The following is a 19857-nucleotide window of genomic DNA, read 5'->3' as shown; positions in this document are numbered from 1 at the left end:
TCCTGGGCCTCCTGCCTGCCCCTCTCCCCCATCAGACTCTTCCAGGTCATCACAGAGCACCGAGCTCAGTTCTCTGTACTATACAGCAGCTTCCCACTAGCTACCCATTTTACATATGGTTGTGTATTTATGTCAAAGCTAACACACCCGTCAGAATGACCATCATGAACAAAATCTACAAACAGGAAAAGCTGGAGAGCGTGTGGAGGAAAGGGAACCCTCCTGCACCACTGGTGGGAATGTAAATTGATACAGCCACTATGGAGAATGGTATGGCAGTTCCATAAAAAACTGAAAAATAGAACTACCGTATGATCCACCTATCTGACTCCTGAGCACATGCCCTGAGACATCTTTTCTTTAGGTATATGTTTTCTCAGTTATTTAATGAGGAGGTTAGACATGAACTTTTGTAAAATTCACAAAAATTAGAATTCTCAGTGTGTGTTCACTTTGTACCACAAAATGTGCATGGAGCCACTATGACAATATATACAGTTAAAATGACAGAGATCTGAAATGGAAATTAAAGACATGGAAGGGGATGTCTAGTCAATTGGAAGAATATATTCCTTTGTTTCTGACAGGTTTTAGTTCTTTTTGGCAGATCCATCTATTTTTTGCAGCACAGTAATCAGAAATACATTGTGTCTTTGATATGTAAACACAGCAGTCTTCTCTAGCATCACCAAAAATAGGTAATCTGTGGAGAAAAAGAAAAGACTCTCTTTAGTGTTCATGATTTTCTCACATAATTCTCCTCATCCAGCCAGTATTTTCTGTAACTTTCAGGAAACAACGAGACGCTCAGTAATTAAGCATTGGGTAAGTAAACAGTCTAATGGCAGAAAGTGAAGAGGAAGTAAAAAGCCTCTGAAAGAGGGTGAAAGAGGACAGTGAAAAGTTGGCTTGAAACTCAACATTCAAAAGCTAAGATTTTAGCATCCAGTTCCATTAATTCATGGCAAATAGCAGGGGAAAAAATGCACGCAGTGACAGACTTTGTTTGCTTGGGCTCCAAAATCTTTGTAGACAATGACTGAAGACGTGAAATTAAAAGACACTTGCTCCTGGGAATGGCTACCCACTCCAGTATTCTTATCTGGAGAATTCCATTTCCATGGACAGACGAACCTGGAGGGATACATCCATAGCATGGGAAAGAGTCATGGACTGAGGGACTAACACTTTCTCTTTCATTTTTTTTCACTTGCTCCTTGGAAGGAAACCTATGACAAACCTAGACAGCATATTCAAAAGCAAGACATCACTTTGCCAGCAAATGTCAGTATAGTCAAATCTATGGCTTTTCCATTACTCATGTACTGATGTGAAATTTATACCATAAAGAGAGTAAGTGCCGAAGAATTGATGCTTTCAAATCGTGGTGCTGGAAAAGATTCTTGAGAGTCCCTTGGACTGCATGCAAATCAAACCAGTCAATCCTAAAAGAAATCAACCCTGAATATTCCTTGGAAGGACTGATGCTGAAGCTTTGGAAGGACTGATGCTCCAATACTTTGACCACCTGATGGGAAAAGCCAACTCATTGGAAAAGACCCTGATGCTGGGAAAGACAGGCTAAAGGAGAAGGGGGAGGCAGAGGATGAAGTGGTTAGATAGCATCACTGACTCAAATGGACATGAATTTGAGCAAACTGGGAGACACTGGAGGACAGAGGACCCTGGGGAGCTGCAGTCCATGGGGGTCAGAAAGGGTTGGACACGACTTAGCAACTGAACAGTGATTAACTACACAGTCAGTCATAAATATACACTTTTAAAAGAAAGCTAATCAAGCATCTGGAACTTGTAAGTTCATCTTCACTGGAAGCAAAGCATTCTAAACATAAATGTCATCATGATATATACAAAATGAAGCTTTGAAAATTGGAAACTGAATCTCCTATTAACATATCACATGAAAAACTTATTGCTTTCATGGAGTTTTGATTTTCTTAAATATTTAGGATATAACGACCTAGTATTTGGGGAGGCATTGAGATGATACCTATAGAAGTGTGATCAGGCTTAAACAGAGTATGTGCTCAGGAAATGTAGTAAGTAAGTACAGATACACAGGCTCTGCAGAATTTGAATGTGGCCAGAAAAGGAGGTTCAGTTCATGTTGTATGTAGTGGAAGGTTCCTTTCTTTCCGATTCCAAACAGTACACGAGTGTCTGCTGTGATCAATGTTCTATTAGTTCCAAAGATGCAGGAGTGTTGTGGCTCATTGCAGATGTGGTGTGAGTAGCAGTCAAAGAATGGGATGGCAACACAGAACTGGCGTGCTAGGATGGGATATACGCAAGACGTTCACCTGCTTGTCCTAAATTGAAAGTGAAGTGGTACAGTGGGCAGGGCTCCATCACAGATTTTCTTTGTTACTTTGTTCCGTTTCTTCATAAAGCCCCTTGGTACTGAGAAGTCCACCTTATTCCCTCCTAGGGCCTGACAGTCTAGTCACATCAGCACTTCTTTCAAGTGAGTAATAGCAAAAGTCCCCTGTGTTTTATCTCTTTCACCCTTCTGGTCCACTTCTTCAAATTTCAAGATAACTTTTTGAATGCTCATTTGACCAAGCCCTTTTTCAAAAGACCCTCAGTGACTTCTCAGGCCTTCTTTGACCAGATCTCTGCCTAGTTCTTTAGTGTTATATTCTTTAATCCCCAAAGCAGTGAAAAAAATTATTACTGTTTATGTTTTTCATTACTTGAAAACCAGGGTAGAGAACTAAAGAAAAGTGAGTCTAACTGCTACTCTTTCTACTATCATATGATACCTTTCAGGGTTACCTGATCACTGTCTTAACCAAAGCATCCTTTCAGTCTTCAGAATAGAATAGAATGCCAATTGAATTTAGTTCATCAACTTTGCCTATATTTCTGCTCATAGACACTTCAGAGATTTCCAATTTTATCATAAAGCTTAATAGAATAAACATAATGGCCCAATAAGAAACATACCCACGCAGAAACCGAAATTAACGTTTTTCTATGTTCAGAAAAATAGAAATAAGTTAATATCAGAATTGCATTTATGTGTAAATAAAGTATAGAATATAATTCCTGGAAAACAAATAAAAATCAGAATAGATTTTATGTAACAAAATATATTTGCCTTTTCATACATTTATTCTTGTCCAGGACCCTTTATTTTAAAGTGATATTCTTTTTAAAGTACTGTATTTAAAAATATTATATTTTAGAACATGGGTGAAGCAACATAAAAATTTGCTAATTAAAGCAACATGTCTCTCAATTTTTTGTAATTTTCTACATAACAAATTATTACTCTATTTTATATAAATTTTTACCCACTCCTATGTCTTCAATTTTAATGTCTTATTTTTTTGAATGATAAAAAAATCAATTTTAACTATCCTTTATACAAATGTAAATATATCATTCACAGACTCAAAAATCATAACAAGATATCATCTGTTCTGAAAAGCTCATCAAAATTTTTTTACAGAGCCTGTGCTCTGCAACAAGAGAAGCCACTACAATGAGAAGCCCACACGCTACAGCTAGAGAGTAGCCCCTACTCTGAGCAACTAGAGCAAAGTCTGAGCAGTGATAAAGACCCAGCACAGACAAAAATAAATAAATAAATAAAAACATTTTAAAAATAGCAAAAAGCTCTTTCGCAGCTTATGCAGTTTCATTGCATCTCCTCAAACAACTCTCTTTCTACACCACTGATTAAAATAGGCTACAATATTTGTCACAAGTTGGCCAATTCTCTCAAATGCCTGGATTCCACAATCTGATATTTACTATACTTTTTTCTTCTTGTATTCATTATTTCAGTGCTGGATGTGGCCTACTTATTTGGTCCCATAGTTTGAAAAGTTCTACTTAAATTCTTTGTTTTAATAATATTGCAACAAAAATTCTTTGTCCAATAGCATCCAGCTAAAAATTTCTTTATTTTTAAATTTTGTTATTAAAAAAATTTTTTTTGGTGTCCCTCCCAAAGGAGTTGGTCTATCCCCTGTTTCTTAAAACTCCATTGTAATTAAAAATATACATTGTGACAAAGAGTGATGTCTTTTCATATATAAAGATTTTCTTTAAAAAATTAAAAAAAATTTTTTTTCATTTATTTATTTTAATTAAGGCTAATTACTTTAAAATATTGTATTGGTTTTGTCATACATCAATATGAATCCTTCAACTAACTTCAAAAATCATTCTTCTTCTCAGACTATACTGCTTCTTTTGAAAATTTCTAAACTAAATTAAAACTATAAATCTCAGTCTTCAATAGCAGTGTTACTATCTTGCCTTGCAAACCTGATACAAATTGAATATTCAAATTAGCTTATCTAATACTCACATATTAGAATTTAAAAAGGAACCATTTATCCACTTCCAGCTCTTCCCTGATAATGTAAAATTTAATCCAATCCAAAACAGAATTCCTTCTTTGTTTATCAGGTTTTGCATGAGTCTCTGTAAATGAAACAGAAGAAATGACTGAGTATTGAATCCCTTTATCTATTGCTGGTTTGCATTCTTCTATTCATCCTCTGAAACCCAGTTCAAGTATTACTTTCTCTATGACGCCTTTCCTATACCCATTGGAGTTAATTATTCCTTACTTGTGATATTTCTATTCTGTTCATTTATATACCCAAATATTTATATTTATATTTTTGTATTCATTAAATAATATTTATTTTGCTTATATGTCCATTTAGTCTCTCAGATTGTGAGCTCCTTGAAGTCAAGGTTAATACTTCTATCTGCATAGAACCTTCAAGACTAGAGCACAAAAATCTTGATATGGTTAGAAGCCAGTGCTGAATTGTATTAAAATATTTTACTTATTAATTATTTACCAATTCTTCCTGATCTTGAATAAGCAGTAGACTGGATTCTCTTGTGGAACAGTCAGCTAGACTATCATTCCAAGGTTTGGAAGTATCACTAAAATATAAGCATTTATCTCGGATTCGTTTCCAGTGCATTGGACACGTTAACAGAACTGGTCTCTCTAAAGTAAGAAGAAGAGGGAAAATAAAAATAAAATAAGAAAGAGGAAGAAAAGAAATGAATGTTATATTTCTAACCTGTCCCCACCCTACTAACACTAATAACACATACACAATTCAGTTCAGTTCAGTCGCTCAGTAGTGTCTGACTCTTTGTGACCCCATGGACTGCAGCAGGCCAGGCCTCCCTGTCCATCAACAACTCCTGGAGTTTACTCAAACTCATGCCCATTGAGTTGGTGATGGCATTCAACCATCTTATCCTTTGTTGTCGCCTTCTTCTCCCGCCTTCAAACTTTCCCAGCACCAAGGTCTTTTTAAATGAGTCAGCTCTTCACATCAGGTGGACAAAGTATTGAAGTTTCAGCTTCAACATCAGTCCTTTCAATGAATATTCAGGATTGACTTCCTTTAGGATGGACTGGTTGGATCTCATACAAGTCATTATAAATTCAGGAAAGTCTTTGATCATCACTGTGAGAACAATTCATGAATTTAATATAACTGAGGGTTTTGAGACCACTGTTCATTCTGCTATTCAGTTCAGTTCAGTCGCTCAGACATGTCTGACTCTTTGCAACCCCATGAATTGCAGCACGCCAGGCCTCCCTGTCCATCACCAACTCCTGAAGTTCACTCAGACTCACGTCCATTGAGTCAGTGATGCCATCCAGCCATCTCATCCTCTGTCGTCCCCTTCTCCTCCTGCCTCCAGTCCCTCCCAGCATCAAAGTCTTTTCCAATGAGTCAACTCTTCACATGAGGTGGCCAAAGTACTGGAGTTTCAGCTTTAGCATCATTCCTTCCAAAGAAATCCCAGGGCTGATCTCCTTCAGAATGGACTGGTTGGATCTTCTTGCAGTCCGAGGGACTCTCAAGAGTCTTCTCCAACACCACAGTTCAAAAGCATCAATTCTTAGTGACCAGCTAAAACACTGAGAGACAGAATAACTTGTTCAAGTCCACACAAGCAGGTGGTGATAGAGCCAAACTCTTTTTGAGATTCCTTAAATTCCTTATCATTGCTCTTCCTACTCCATGGACAACTATATCAAACGCTCTTAAAAAAAAGTCTACTTGAAACAACATGTAAAATGAAAAGCAAATAATAATTCATACTCACAATTAATGGCAAATATCATGGAGAGAAATTATTAGAAAATTTCTAACTGCTAAATTATATATTTGCCTAATAATAATAAGATCTATTTGATAGCATTTTTTAGAGGGATATTCTCATTTTCTTAAAATTTCTCTTCTGTACAAATATATATAAAAAATGACCACATTCTGCTACAGTCTGTCAACAATGGAGTATTAACACACACTGCTTAGTAAGTATAAAGACAAGATCAATATCTTAATGATTAATACAATAAATATTAAAGAATTCATTACATGTTTGTGTTCTATTCATTAGCTTTAGTCAAAGGTTAGTTGCTTGACATATTAAAATCACCAAATAGCTCACTTAATGTATATTTTACTTTATAGCTTGGATTTTGACTAATAATTATTGACTCTCCTAGCCTGAGTACTCATAAGGCAGTATTATCTGGTAGTTAAGATGATAGGCTATGATGATAGACCACTGAAGTACAATTCTCAATGTCACCCCTTAGCACATGTATGACCCCAAATGAGTTGCTTAACCTTTCCATGCCTCAGCTTTGCCAAACATAAAATCAGAGTGATAAGACTAATCTTAACATATGGGTTGTAATGAGCCTTAAGGAAAGTAATACAATGATAACTTCAAATTTTAGCCATTAGTCTTAGAAAATTCAAGCCACAAAATATACCTGTTGCTTCCTTCCTGTTCTCTTGAGCATCCATGCTGGTTTTTTCTACTGATGTGTTTTGTCTTATGAATATCACTGGTAAATAAAGAAACACCATTAAGAAGATAAAATGCTGAAAGGTGCAATGAAATGCATATGCTATATTTATCACTTCAGGGAATTGTCGTCTCAGTACTATCTCAACAAGCTTGAAATGAACAGAAGATAAAAGCAATAGCAATTTAGTAACAGTGGGTCTGCTTAGAAGACAACATAAACAACATGTAAGTAAACACAGAGAAACACTGAGTTACTTGCATCTAATGTATAAGTAATCTGGAGAAGGGAATGGCAACCCACTCCAGTATTCTTGCCTGGAGAGAACAGAGGAGCCTGGAGGGCTATGGTCCCTAAGATTTCTAAGAGTCAGACATGACTGAAGTGACTTAGCATGCACACACCCACTATATAAGTAAACTCTCAGATGTTATTTAAATTCTTAAGTTGCTTACACTCCTGTCTACATGTTCCATTTTCAGAATGAGTATAATTGTGTCTGTCCTATGGGAGACATTGCCTAGGACAATCTGGAATTTAGTAGGCACCTAAGAAACTGTAGGGATGTCCCAGGAAGTCCAGTGGTTAAGACTTCACCTTCCAATGCAGAGGATGCTGGTTTGATCCCTGGTGGGGGAGCTGAGATCCCATATGCCTTGGGGCCAAAAAACAAAACAAAACAAAACAACAACAACAACAACAACAAACCCAGAACATAAAAACAGCAGAAGCAGTATTGTAACAAATTCAATAGACTTTAAAAATGGTCCACATTAAAAAAAAAAAAAGAAACTCTAAGCAATTGTAAACTTATTTTCTTTGTTATTATCAAGCTTTTATCATAATTACAATTTTTTAAAAAGTTCTTGGAGCACATGTAAATCCCCTATGAAGATTCTCAGAACAATTAGAAAGAGAAATATGAAAGCCTAGGGTTTGCAAAGTGGATATGGTCTGGGCACTATTAGAGCACTGTTTCGTAACTGTTTTTATTTCATCAGTCTTCCGCTAAGTTTGGGGTGGCCAAAGCTGTTTAACATATTTTACTATTTATGGCAGAAGGAGAATAAGTAGAACAAGAAATAAATGATCTTGCATCACTTACCTGAAACACTCAACCCAGTCACAGTCAAGGCAAGAAGTATAATCACAGCACAACTAAATTTCAGGGGAAAGTTATGCCAACGTGGACCCTGACAAAGATCTGAGACATTAAGAAAACATGCTTGGTTAACTCAGTTGAGTTCATCTGGTACAAAAAGCAAAGGCTGTTTGGATCACATAAGAAAGAGCAAGATTCAGGTTGGGGGTTAGGGGCAGGAAAGAACATTTATCAGTTATCTTAAAGTAGGGTCCTAAGGACTTCCCTGGTGGTCCAGTGGTTAAGGATCTTCCTGCTAATGCAGGGGACACAGGTTCAATCCCTATTCCAGGAAGACCCCACCTGACGTGGCAGGGTAACTAAGCCTGTGGGCCACAAGTATTGAAACTCAAGCACCCTAGAGACTATGCTCCACAACAAGAGAAACCACTGCAATGAGAAGCAACTAAAGAGTTGCTCACTACAACTAGAGAAAGCCCACGCAGCAACAAAGATCCACCATAGCCAAAAATAAATAAAATTAATTAATTGATTTTTAAAAAATGTTCCAGAATGACCTATAAGTCCATTTATTTCTATTTTAGTTTTTTACACTCCCCCAGGCAACTGAGTTGTGTGACCCAGTTTTCAGCCAACTACTACCGATCTCTCCTGTTAGGACAGTAACATTTGTCTAAGAGTTAACCCTTTCTAAAACATCCTTGTGGAGATGGAATTTAAGATAGCTAAATGTGATAAAAGATTAAGGTAGGAAACAGAATGGATTAAATTTTAGATAGTGACACCTGGATAATCATGTGGAGGAGAAAGAGAAAAGATAACACCTAGAGGAGCTCCAAGGTCCTGGGTGTAATCTGAAAATGAGAGAAAGCACACTGGAGAATTTTGACCTAGAACTTCTAATGCGATCCTGTGTGACACAGTAGCTAAACTTAGTGAGCCTGAGACAGTCCTAGGTGAACTTTCCTAACAGCTGTATGGTATTTTACCTTTATGTCTCTTTTCTTCCTTATTCTTTCCTGCCTTGAAATTTTGAAAAATGGAGAAAGTTTCATATAGTCTTATCAGTTATTACTGAAGAACAGCAGTGGTTAAGAGCAAAGGCTCTCAAATGTAACAGATTTGTATTTGAGTATGTTACTTTAAGCCTGTAACCTTCATAAAATACAACTTCCTCACTTGTGAAACATAAAATAATAGTTACTTTGTGAGGTTTTGGACAGGGTTATATGAAAAACTTCTTCTAGACATGGAGTCTGGTACATAATAACTGTTCATTTAAAATTTATGGAATTGAGAGGAGGGTCTTATGACTCTTCTGAGTTGTTTTTCTGCAACACTACATGACTTCAGAACTAACGAAGTTGCAACAAATTGAGGACGCCAGGTAAATTTTTAGTTCACTTCAGTTCAGTCGCTCAGTCGTGTCCGACTCTTTGCGAATCCATGAACCTCAGAATGCCAGGTCTCCCTGTCCATCACCAACCCCTGGAGTTTACCCAAACTCATGTCCATTGAGTTGGTGATGCCATCCAACCATCTCATCCTGTTCTCCCCTTCTCCTCCTTTAGTCATCTGGAAATACCCACGCAGGGCTATTTTTTGTTTGCATATAAACAATATGCCAAGGACTTCCCTGATGGTGCTATGGATAAGAATCTCCCTGCTAATGTAGGGGACTCAGATTCAATCCCTGGTCTGGGAAGATTCTGCCACAATTACTGAGCCCATGCTCTAGAGCCCACAAACCCCAACTGCCGAGACTGCATTCTGCGACTAATGAAGCCCATGAGCCTAGAGCCCACGCTCCGTAACAACGAGAAGCCCTTGGACTGCCACAAAGACCCAGTGCAGCCAAAAATAAATAAATAAATACATAAAGTTAAAAAAAAAAATAGTATACCAAATCATCTCACTCCATTGCTGCAAACCTTTTCTTGGCCTTCTCTCAAGCAGATTTAAGACTGTACATCTGTAAAACAGTCTACAAATTCCTGTTCAATCCATTTCCCATTACATCTCTGACTTTATCTCCTGCTGCTTTCAACACAGATATGGTCCATCATTTCACACCCAATGTATGTGCTCCTCCTACAAAAGGACAGGAATGTTCTCATCCCAGGGAACTTGCACTTGCCCTGGTCCATTTTCTAAAAAGCTCTTCTCCAAGGAAACATATCTTTGTCCTTTAATTCTTTCAGGTCTTGGCTCAGATGTCATTTGTGAAGCAGGCCTTCTTCTACTTGATATCATACCCTCTCTGAAGTTAACTCTCAATTCCAGCACAAATAAAAAACAGTTTCTCAGGACTTTCCTAGTGGTCCAGTGGTTAAGAATCCACCTGCCAAAGCAGGGGACAGGGATTCTATCCCTGATCTGGGAAGATTCCACATGCCGTGAAACAACTAAGCAGTGCACATCCAGTACCGAGTCTGAGCTCTGCAACAAGAAAAGCCACCACAATGAGAAGCCTGTGCGCTATAGCTAGTGACTAGCCCTTGAGTAGTCCACAACTCAACAAAGTTCACAGGCAGCAGCGAAGTCCCAGTGCAGCCATAAATAAATAAATAAAGAATAAAAAAAGCAGAGGGGTGAATATGAGAGAGTAAAAAATATAGATAAAATTTTCTCTATTGCATTTAATATTATCTAACCCATATATATGTATATACTTAGTTATTTGTTTATTTGTATGTCTTCCTAGCAGTATAACATAAACACAAACAGAGAAAATATTTTTCCACTATTTTTTCCACTTGTCCTAACCTCAGCACCAGGGCATGCCTGGCACAGGTGCTTATTTTTGGATGAATATGTAAACTCTAGAGGCATTTTGTGAACACTTATCTACTTTTTTAAGAAAGCAAGTGCTGGGCCATAAACTAAATAGGTCACAACTCACATCTCCGGTTTACCTGAATGCCTTTGATGTAATCACTACTCTACAGTTCCCACAGCCTGAACAGTTCAGCCAAAGAGCTCAGGGGTAGCTTCACAATAAATGTAATAACAGGTCAATCTGTGGAGAAAGAATGTCAGCTGCCATTTCAATAAACAAGAGATATTGTGACCATAAACCCATTAGCCAGGGCAGCCGCCGCAATGTTGAAGCCCGAGTGGAATTCAGAGTGAAGAAAAACAGGATACTAGCAGTAGATAGTTAAAATGCATGTCACGGGAATGATTTGAGTAAGCCCAGACTCTTGCGTCTTCTCACACATAAGTAAACACTAAAATCATTAACTCGATATGTCTGTTTTTGTGATTAGCAGTCATCTTTTCGTAGTCAACTATATATTTTTTTATTTGCAGCAAAAACTCCTATATGTCCTGGTTTCTCCCTTACCATTTGGGGACAGTTCCTCGGAGTTATCTAAGAGGCTGCCTTCCCAGCTATGGCCCTTGGTAAAACCACCAAATACAAAATTCTCAACTTGTAGGTTATACATTTTTTTGCAGTCAAGTGTTTTGTAACCACATATTTTGTTCTGACTTTATTCTGCTTTGTTTTTTAGATTTACTTTTATAATGATATTTTGAGGAATAATGATTACGAGCAGAATAGACACATTTTCTGACCCCATTGATTTGGGATCTTAGATCATAGCTTTTGAGGAAAATCTTGCTTTTTCTATATTCATCCTCCCACATCTCCTTTCAACACCATCCTCTTTTCTCGCCACTTTTGCTAGATTTGAATAGGGAACGGAATGCTTTTCTGTTTCCCATCAAAAAATAACTATAGTTTGACCAAACTGTCACTATAGTTATCAAAATTCTCCAATTTTCCATAACCGCCATTTGAAGGGTATTGTGAAACTATTTGATAACCCTAAGACTTTCCAGTCTCGAATTTAGAATGTTGATAACTGAATAGTTTGAAATTATCCCAAGTCATCCTGAAAGGATGTAGCACACCTGCTAAGCACACAAAGGAATGAATATCAGGTGGGATAAAAATTGCAATATTAGTAAATTTGGTTTGACATCAGAAGGCAGTACTATATTATGATAATTTTATACATTTTTCTACTTAGTTTCTAGTTTCTTTTCAGCCATGGAATCCATCACCTGTTACCTCACATTAGAATCCTCATCTCCTTCACTCAGAATACTAGCTCCTCTGACACACAGAAAATTACCAAATTCAACAAATATCAAATAGGTTTATCAGTGACATTCTCCTGTGTCTTGTGGCCTATCTCCTTCTAAACTGATACATTTTTCAATTTAAAAATCATCAGATTGTGAGTATATTCACATCTTTGATCTTGAATATAACTTTCTTTTGGAACATTTTTTCTTCCCTTTGAAAAGTGGAAGATGTTCATCATTAACATCTTTAACACTTTGTGTTAATTAATTAGCAAAGTGTTAATCATTAACACTTTGTATTCTGAAAGGAATGTCATGGGTGCAAATGCATTGGAACTTAATCACAGTATTTTACAGAGAGATTTGAAATAAAGTAGGTTACTATTACAACAAGGTAGCAGAATATTTCTAAAAACATTTCTTTGTTAAAAAATAAAAACAAAAAAGGGACTTTCTGGCTGGTCCAGTGGTTAAGACTCTGTGCTTCCACTGCAGGGAGCACAGGTTTCATCCTTGGTTGGGGAACAAAGATCCTGCTCCCCACATGGGATGGCAAAAAATAAAACAAAAATAGAAAAACTCCTTTTATTTCCAAATAAAATAAAAAATACTCCTTTGTTCATACTTGTAAAATATTTATTCAGGTTCTTTTAGCCAAGGTTCAGTAACAGGAATGATATTCAAAAAGAAATCTAAAGGTATGTACTTTTTTCCACACCTGTGATTACCTACAGACAGGCCATGCTATATCAACTTAAAACATGATAACTGCTCATCTTCAAAGTCATGATTTAAAGCCACAAATTTACAGGAACATCTAACTATTGGAAGATATACAAATGCCAAAAGGAAAATTAAAGCCACTTACTCTGAAGAAGAGATGGGGGTGATGACCTTTCAATGCCAGAATCCCTGGGTAAGTTTAAATCAGCATATACCAGCTGACTCTCCATTGCAAACAGAAGAATTCTTCCTTTTACTCGTATAAAAGGAAAAACTCCAACTTCTATGAGGCAAGATCAGCTGAAGGAAGTGATCAGTTTAAAAAGTTTTGCTCTTTCTTATACCAGCACCTACCCACAATGGCAGTTGTGGGTTTTGTCTATAAATTAGTGAGGAAGTCCACTTACTGGGTGTCCAGTGTACTTAGACATATAACATTAGGTTGGCCAAAAAGTTCGTTCAAGTTTTCTATAACATGGAAAATTCCAAAGGAACTTTTTGGCCAACTCAATATCTACTTTGTTTAGTTAATTGGCCTATTGTTTGACAATATTCTGGAAAGATTGTTTGTTGTCTTTGTAAGTATCTTTTTTCAACACCTTTTTCTGGGCCAGGACCAGAGTGAAGGAAATGAAGTACTCTAATTTGGCTCAAAATAAAAACAAACAAACAAACAAAAAACCCCCCAAGAATCAAGATAAACCATATTTAACGCAATGTTGTAAAAAGTAAACACTAACACACACAAAAAACTGTAGGACAATTTTCTAAAGCTCTCAAATCTTCCTGAAATATTTGTGCTCCTGACAAGAGCTGCAAAATGTGGGAAAAGGAGTTGTAAATGTGAAAAAGGTCACTGAGTAATACAACAGAGAAAGCAAAGAGCCAAAGATCCAGACTATTCTTAGCTTAAAAGCATGCTTTCAGTGCACTAAAGTTTAACTTCAAGTTAGGAAGCGTGACTATGACCACGAGAAGTCCACAATGGCCATGTTAAAAACAATTGAGTGAGGAAAGAGTATTCTCTTCAACCAGAAGCTTGCAAAATTATGTGAGCTTCAAAAGTATAAACCAGCCAGAAATATAAACCAAAGGAGACTCTTCATTTGTGCATATGCAGTGTGAAACATACTGATGGATGTTTTAATTTGTTACAACCATCTTGACAACCATCTTATAGGACAGAAGACCCTTACTATGCAATTACTATTGTATACTTATAAAATGGACTCCTCAGGTGGCTCAGTGGTAAAGAAGCCGCCAGCCAAAGCAGGAGATGCAGCAGACAGGGGTTTGGTCCCTGGGTCAAGAAGAGCCCCTGTAGAAGGGAATGGCTACTCACTCCATTATTCTTGTCTGGACCACTTCATGGACCGGAGGAACCTGGCAGGCTACAGTCCATTGGATCACAAAATGTCAGACACAACTGAGTGACTAACATACCTCAACATAATAAAGATCATTTATGAAAAGCCCACGGCACAATCAGTAGTGAAAAAAAAAAATAAAAGCTTTTCTTCTGAGGTCAAGAACAAGCAAGAATGTCTGTTCTCACCACTCCTATTCAACATAGGTATGGAAGTTCTAGCCAAACCAATTAGACATGGAAAAGAAGTTAAGTCCTCCAAGTTGAAAAAAAAAGAAGCAAAATTACATCTGTTCAGAGAAGACATAACCTTATGTGTAGAAAACCATCAAGACTCCAGACTCACACACTCACAAACCATTAGACTAATAAATGAATTTGTCTAAGTTTCAGAATAAAAAGTCAATACACAGAAATCAGTTGCTATACACTGATTAATGATTTGGAAAGAAAATGAAATTCATTGGCAACAGTATCAAAAAGAATAAAATACTTCAGAAAAAAACCTAATTAAAACTTGTACTAAAAACTGTAGAATTTAAAGAAATTAAAGAAGACATAACTAAATGAAGAGACATCCCATGTTTGTGACTTGGAAGATTAATATTGTTAGCATATGTATACTAGAACTACCATACGACCCAGCAATTCCATTCCTGGGTATATGTCACAAAAAAACAAAAACCCTAATTTTAAAAGATACACACCCCTCAATGTTTGTAGCAGCAATACTTATACAATTGCCAAGATATGGAATAAACCTATGTCTAGGGCTTCACAGGTGGTGCCAATTATAAAGAATCTGCCTGCCAATTCAGAAGACATAACAGATGTGGGTTGAATCCTTGGTTTGGGAAGATTCCCTGGAGAAGGGCATGGCAACCTGCTCCGTTATTGTTCCCTGGAGAATCCCCATGGATAGCAGAGACGGGCGTACTACAGTCCATGGGGTCACAAAGAGTAGGACACAACTGAGCACCCACGCATGCACACACATAAAGAAAAGGAGTATTGATTGCTAGAGTGAAACTTGCGTAGTTGCTCCAAAAACCCAAGTATATTTTGCTTTGCAGGCTTTTGTTGTTGTTGTCTGGTTGGCTGGTTGGTTTTTGTTTTGGGGTTGGTTTTTGTTGTTTAATGTTTTTAAAAATCTGAGTTCATTCACTAACGGTTCCTACCAGGGGGCGCTGCTGGCCTTTCTTTTTTATATCAAACCTTCTGTATATTGAAATCAGAAAGCTCAAGTTATTGGTAAATGCTTCAATTCACATTATTTCATTTGATACATTAATATTTGCCTTATCCAGGCACTGGATTTTTTTGAATTTATGGATGAGTAAGGAGCAAGACTGACCATCTGTTTCCTACCTCAAAACCCAGGCTCCTTTTGCAGCCTACCGCATCACATTTTGCTCCTGTAATACCTACAAAACCAAGTTATACAGAGGAAAAAAGCTAAAATAAATTTTGCTCAAGGCTGGCCATTGTACCGCAAACAGCAGCTCTGCTCCTGGGTAGGTAGTTTGTCTAAATTCGAGTGGATGAAAACAGTATTCACTGTGTTGCTTATTGTGCCCAGGTACCTCTGAACAAGATTGATGTATATATACATATGGGGACCTGGACAGCCTTGATATTTCCCTTTGTGTACACTTTGCACTTAGTCTTTCAGTCATGTCTGACTCTTTTGTGATGCTATGGACTGCAGCCTGCCAGGCTCTTCTGTCCATGAGGATTCTCCAGGCAAGAATACTGGAGTGGGTTGCCATGCCCTCCTTCAGGGATCTTCCCAACCCAGGGATCTAACCCAGATCTCCTGCATTAAAAGAGGATTCTTTACTGTCTGAGCCACCAAAAAAAGCCCATGGATAATGGAGTGGATAGCCTATCCCTTCTCTAGGGGATCTTCCTAACCCAGAAATCAAACTGGGGTCTCATGCATTGCAGGAAAAGTCTTCACCAGCTGAGCTACCAGGGAAGCCCCTTGTTTAAGCTCTAGACAGGTGTTTGCCTAAGTCAAGAGATACCTTCTCCAGGAGATCTTCCCCACCCAGGGACTGAACCCACAATTTCTGCAGTGGCAGGTGGATTCTTAACCAAAGTGCCACATGGGAAGCCCAACTCTATAGATGGATACCACCATCAGATTAATTATATTATTTGCAGCTGAAGATGGAGAAGCTCTATGGTGGTGGTAGTTTAGTTGCTAAGTGAGATTTAGTTGCAGCATGCAGGGTCTTTTTTATGGCATGGCTATTCTCTAGTTGCAGCCTGAGGGTTTAGTTGCCCCACAGCATGTGGGATGTTAGTTCCCTGAGCAGTAACTGAACCTGCTTTCCCTGTATTGGGAGGTGAATCCTTAACCACTAAATAACTAGGAAAGTCCCGATTATATTTACCCTTCAGCAAGGGTAGTTGGATGGATAACAATTCTGTTTCAAAGATTTCTGTGGTCATAGCAAAGCAAAGAATAGAGATTTCAGCCTCTTTTTTTCTCTTGATGGTTTAGTGCTTTAATTTGTTCAGCATTGTCCCCAGTGGTTTCTAAAGTGCCTTTTTCAGACTTACACTTTAAGTTTAAAGGATTCTGACAGCAAATAATCTTTGACCTATAAACTCATCACACAGAACACACTAGAGCTCCGTATACGTCGCATGTTTAACTTCCAGTTCTAGTTTAAGGATGAGAGCGGTTCCTAGGTCACTGAGCTAAAAACAATGATAATGCTGACTAAGAATCAACTGCTCTTTTAAGTTAAGAGACTCCATTTTAGGTTTATGGAAAAAAAAAAAAAAAAAAGCAGTTTTAGATTGGGGTGAAAAGCAGAAATGCAGAGAGTTCCCACAGGCATTTCTTCCTCATACACAGCTTCCCCTGTTTTAAACACATTGCATTAGTTTGTTTTATTGGTTACAACTGATGAACAAATTTTGCTATAATATTATGAACTGAAGTCCATAGACTACATTAGGGTTTACTCTTTATGTTCTATATGCTATGGCAAGCTTGGGCTTTCCTGTTGGCTCAGACAGTAAAGAATCGGCCTGTGAGGCAGGAGGCTGGGGTTCAATCCTGGGTCAGGAAGAGCCTCTGGAGAAGGGAATGGCTATCCACTCCAATATTCTTGCCAGGAGAATTCCTTGGACAGAGAAGCCTGGTGGGCTACTGTCCATGGGGTTGCAAAAAATCAGACAAGACTGAGCAACTAACACTTTCACTTTCATAATGATATGAATTTGATAGGGATAGAGTAAGGGGACAAAGTAGGTAATTAAATGGTTAATCCCACTGGGGATTGTAAGTAAAAAAGTATGAGACTGGGAAACCCCTGTATGTTAATGATTGCTTAAAAAAGCAGGTTTGCTTAACTACAAAACCAAGCAGGGTTGTTTAGCAACAAAACCTTGCAAAATAGAAGCATTGAGACATCTCTCAAAACAATAGAACGATGGCATGAGACCCACATCCCACCTAGTGAGCTCAGTAAGTTAATGACCCCCTAGGACAACCTCTCTGCACATATAAAAAAACAATAAAATGGAAAAGTGACATTCAAAGTGAAAGACCCTCATGGTCCTGAGACTTGAAACAATTTTTCCATAGTGCCATGACTGTCCTGGCTTAACCACATAGGGAGAAGAAAACTCCCCAGCCTGACGTGAAGGCAGAGCTGACTATGGAAGCTTGACATCTACTCAAGAATGAGGAAAAAAAGAGGTATTTTCCCCCTCCCTACTTTTCCTTTGATTATTAATATAAAACTATAGCCCACTAAGTTCTCAGGCACAGCACCCCCTCATCCACCCACTTGTTAGCCTCACAAATCTCCTATTCTAATAAATCACTTCTTATCTATCACGTTGCCTCTCACTGGATTCTTTCTGTGCTGAGACATAAAGAACTAGAGTTCTTGAGAATCCCCCAAAACACCACCTAATAGTTTTAAATCCATCATTACAGAATCACAGAGTATAGTTTCACTGTCTTAAAAATCCCCTGGCCTCCCCCATTCATCCCTCCCAATCTCTCCACCTTGGCCCTTCTGACATGTCTTTTCAACATTTCCATAGTTTTGCCTTTACCTAAATGTCAAATTGTTGCAATTTTACAGTATGCAGCTTTATTAGATTGCCTTCTTTCACTTAATAACCCGTATAAAAGGTTCTTTTTATTTTTTTTTCACTTGAGAACTTTTCTTTAAGTCCCTGAACATTATGTCATTGTTTGGAGAGTCTACAGTGTATTTAGCCATTTATATATTAACAGGCATCTTGGTTGCTTCCAAGTTTTGGCAATCATAAATACAGCTGCTATAGACACACCTGTGTAAGTCTGCATAAACATCAGTTTTCAACTCATTTCTGTAACTGCCAAAAAGTGAGACTGTTGGATCATCTGGCAAGTATATTAATTTCATAAGAAACTGACAAACTGTCTTCTAAAGAGTCAGCTTTTTATTGTCACCACTTGGTGAAACTTCTAAATCATTTCAAGGATCAAAATAATTCACCAGGAAAGAAATTTTTGTTCATCAAAGACCAATTTATGCCATTACTGTCTTGTTTTAAGAATCTGTTTGTAAACTCTGTTCCAACTGGACCAATCTCAGTGTAGCAGATCCTCAGGGTTGAAATCTTATCACCTCACAAAAGTCCAAAAAAGGGTGATGTAGACAGGTGATGATATATTTGCTGCTGCTGTTGTTTAGTCACTAAGTCCTGTCCAACTCTTTTGTGACCCCATGGACTGTAGCCCACCAGGCTCCTCTGCCCATGGGATTTTCCCAGCAAGAATACTGGGACTGGGCTACCATTTTCCTCACCAAAGGATCTTCCTGGACCGGGGATTGAACCTGCCTCTCCTGCATTGTCAGGCAGGTTCTTCATCACAGAGCCACCAGGGAAGCCTGATTATGTATTTAAGATCTTTCAAAAATAAAAATGGAGTAACTATAGTTCACACATACAAAATGGAACCAGATGGCCTTAGGTGGAGGTAGTTTCAGATGCATTCTTGCATCTGAGAACTTGCAGATGCATCACTGAGAACTTAAACTTTCTGAATTATATCAAACTCAAGACCATCACCAGACATTTTCAAAACAGTATCTGCAAGCACTGCCAGGTGCAAATATAGTTTCAAAGTGCCTCCCTCCTACACCTGCAAATGTGTAACCATTTTGAAACCCAAAACAACTCCTGTTTAAACAAGCATTCTTATTTCTTCCCAACTCTAGTCCTAATTTCTGACAATTTATATAACCTTATAGTTTGACCTTTATTACCTTTCCTCATTTTGTAGCCTCAGAACGTAATAGCCTGGGGTTTTGATCTGTGTATGATCTCCTGAGAACAGTGGTGCGAACAAGCCACAAATCAACACCTTTTAGAGTAGGTTTGTGTGTGGGTGGCTACACACAGCAGGGTTTCTGTCCTCAGGGGTCTTGGTTACCACAGGTTGAACCTCAGAGAGACAGAGCCTTGTCCCCATCTCTGCTAGGCCAGGGAGACTCGCAGGCTGTGGAGATTTATGCAGACGTTCTCCTGCTCTGCTAGGAAGGGACCCAGCGTGGCAGACAGCCTGAGCAGAGGGCTGTCCTCTTAGATCCACTGTTAGTCCACCAGGTCCCCATCAGGCGTTTGGCAGGTTGGAAAGGAGCCAAAGACCCTTCAACCGCAGGCATCCTGTTTTCAAGTGTTCTGAGTTTCTTTTCTGCCTCCACATCATGAGAA

The 19857-nt window shown here is 38.1% G+C and overlaps 1 protein-coding gene across 3 annotated transcripts; it reads right to left on the bottom strand.

The window, feature by feature from the left end:
- Window positions 1-547: 547 nt before the first annotated feature.
- LOC147372767 (killer cell lectin-like receptor subfamily B member 1) lies at window positions 548-13101 on the bottom strand. 3 transcript variants are annotated; one of them, XM_086402020.1, is made up of 6 exons: window positions 12904-13101; window positions 7944-8042; window positions 6803-6877; window positions 4848-5002; window positions 4343-4458; window positions 548-703 (listed from the first exon to the last, which is right to left on the bottom strand). In XM_086402020.1, the coding sequence occupies exons 1-6, from the start codon at window positions 12986-12988 to the stop codon at window positions 553-555; spliced, it is 681 nt and encodes a 226-aa protein (XP_086258146.1). In that variant the 5' UTR covers window positions 12989-13101; the 3' UTR covers window positions 548-552. The 3 variants fall into 3 exon arrangements, with proteins under 3 accessions (XP_086258146.1, XP_086258147.1, XP_086258149.1); XM_086402021.1 differs by lacking the exon at window positions 7944-8042; XM_086402023.1 differs by lacking the exons at window positions 7944-8042; window positions 12904-13101 and adding an exon at window positions 7387-7516.
- Between the last annotated feature and the right edge of the window lie 6756 nt (window positions 13102-19857).

Source organism: Bos grunniens, chromosome 5, assembly GCF_055505025.1.
Source record: "Bos grunniens cultivar Pamir isolate PY7600 chromosome 5, Bosgru_T2T1.0, whole genome shotgun sequence".
Classification (NCBI taxonomy): domain Eukaryota; kingdom Metazoa; phylum Chordata; class Mammalia; order Artiodactyla; family Bovidae; genus Bos; species Bos grunniens.
Note: the sequence above shows the minus strand (reverse complement) of the source record. Positions and strands in the feature narration are given on the sequence as shown.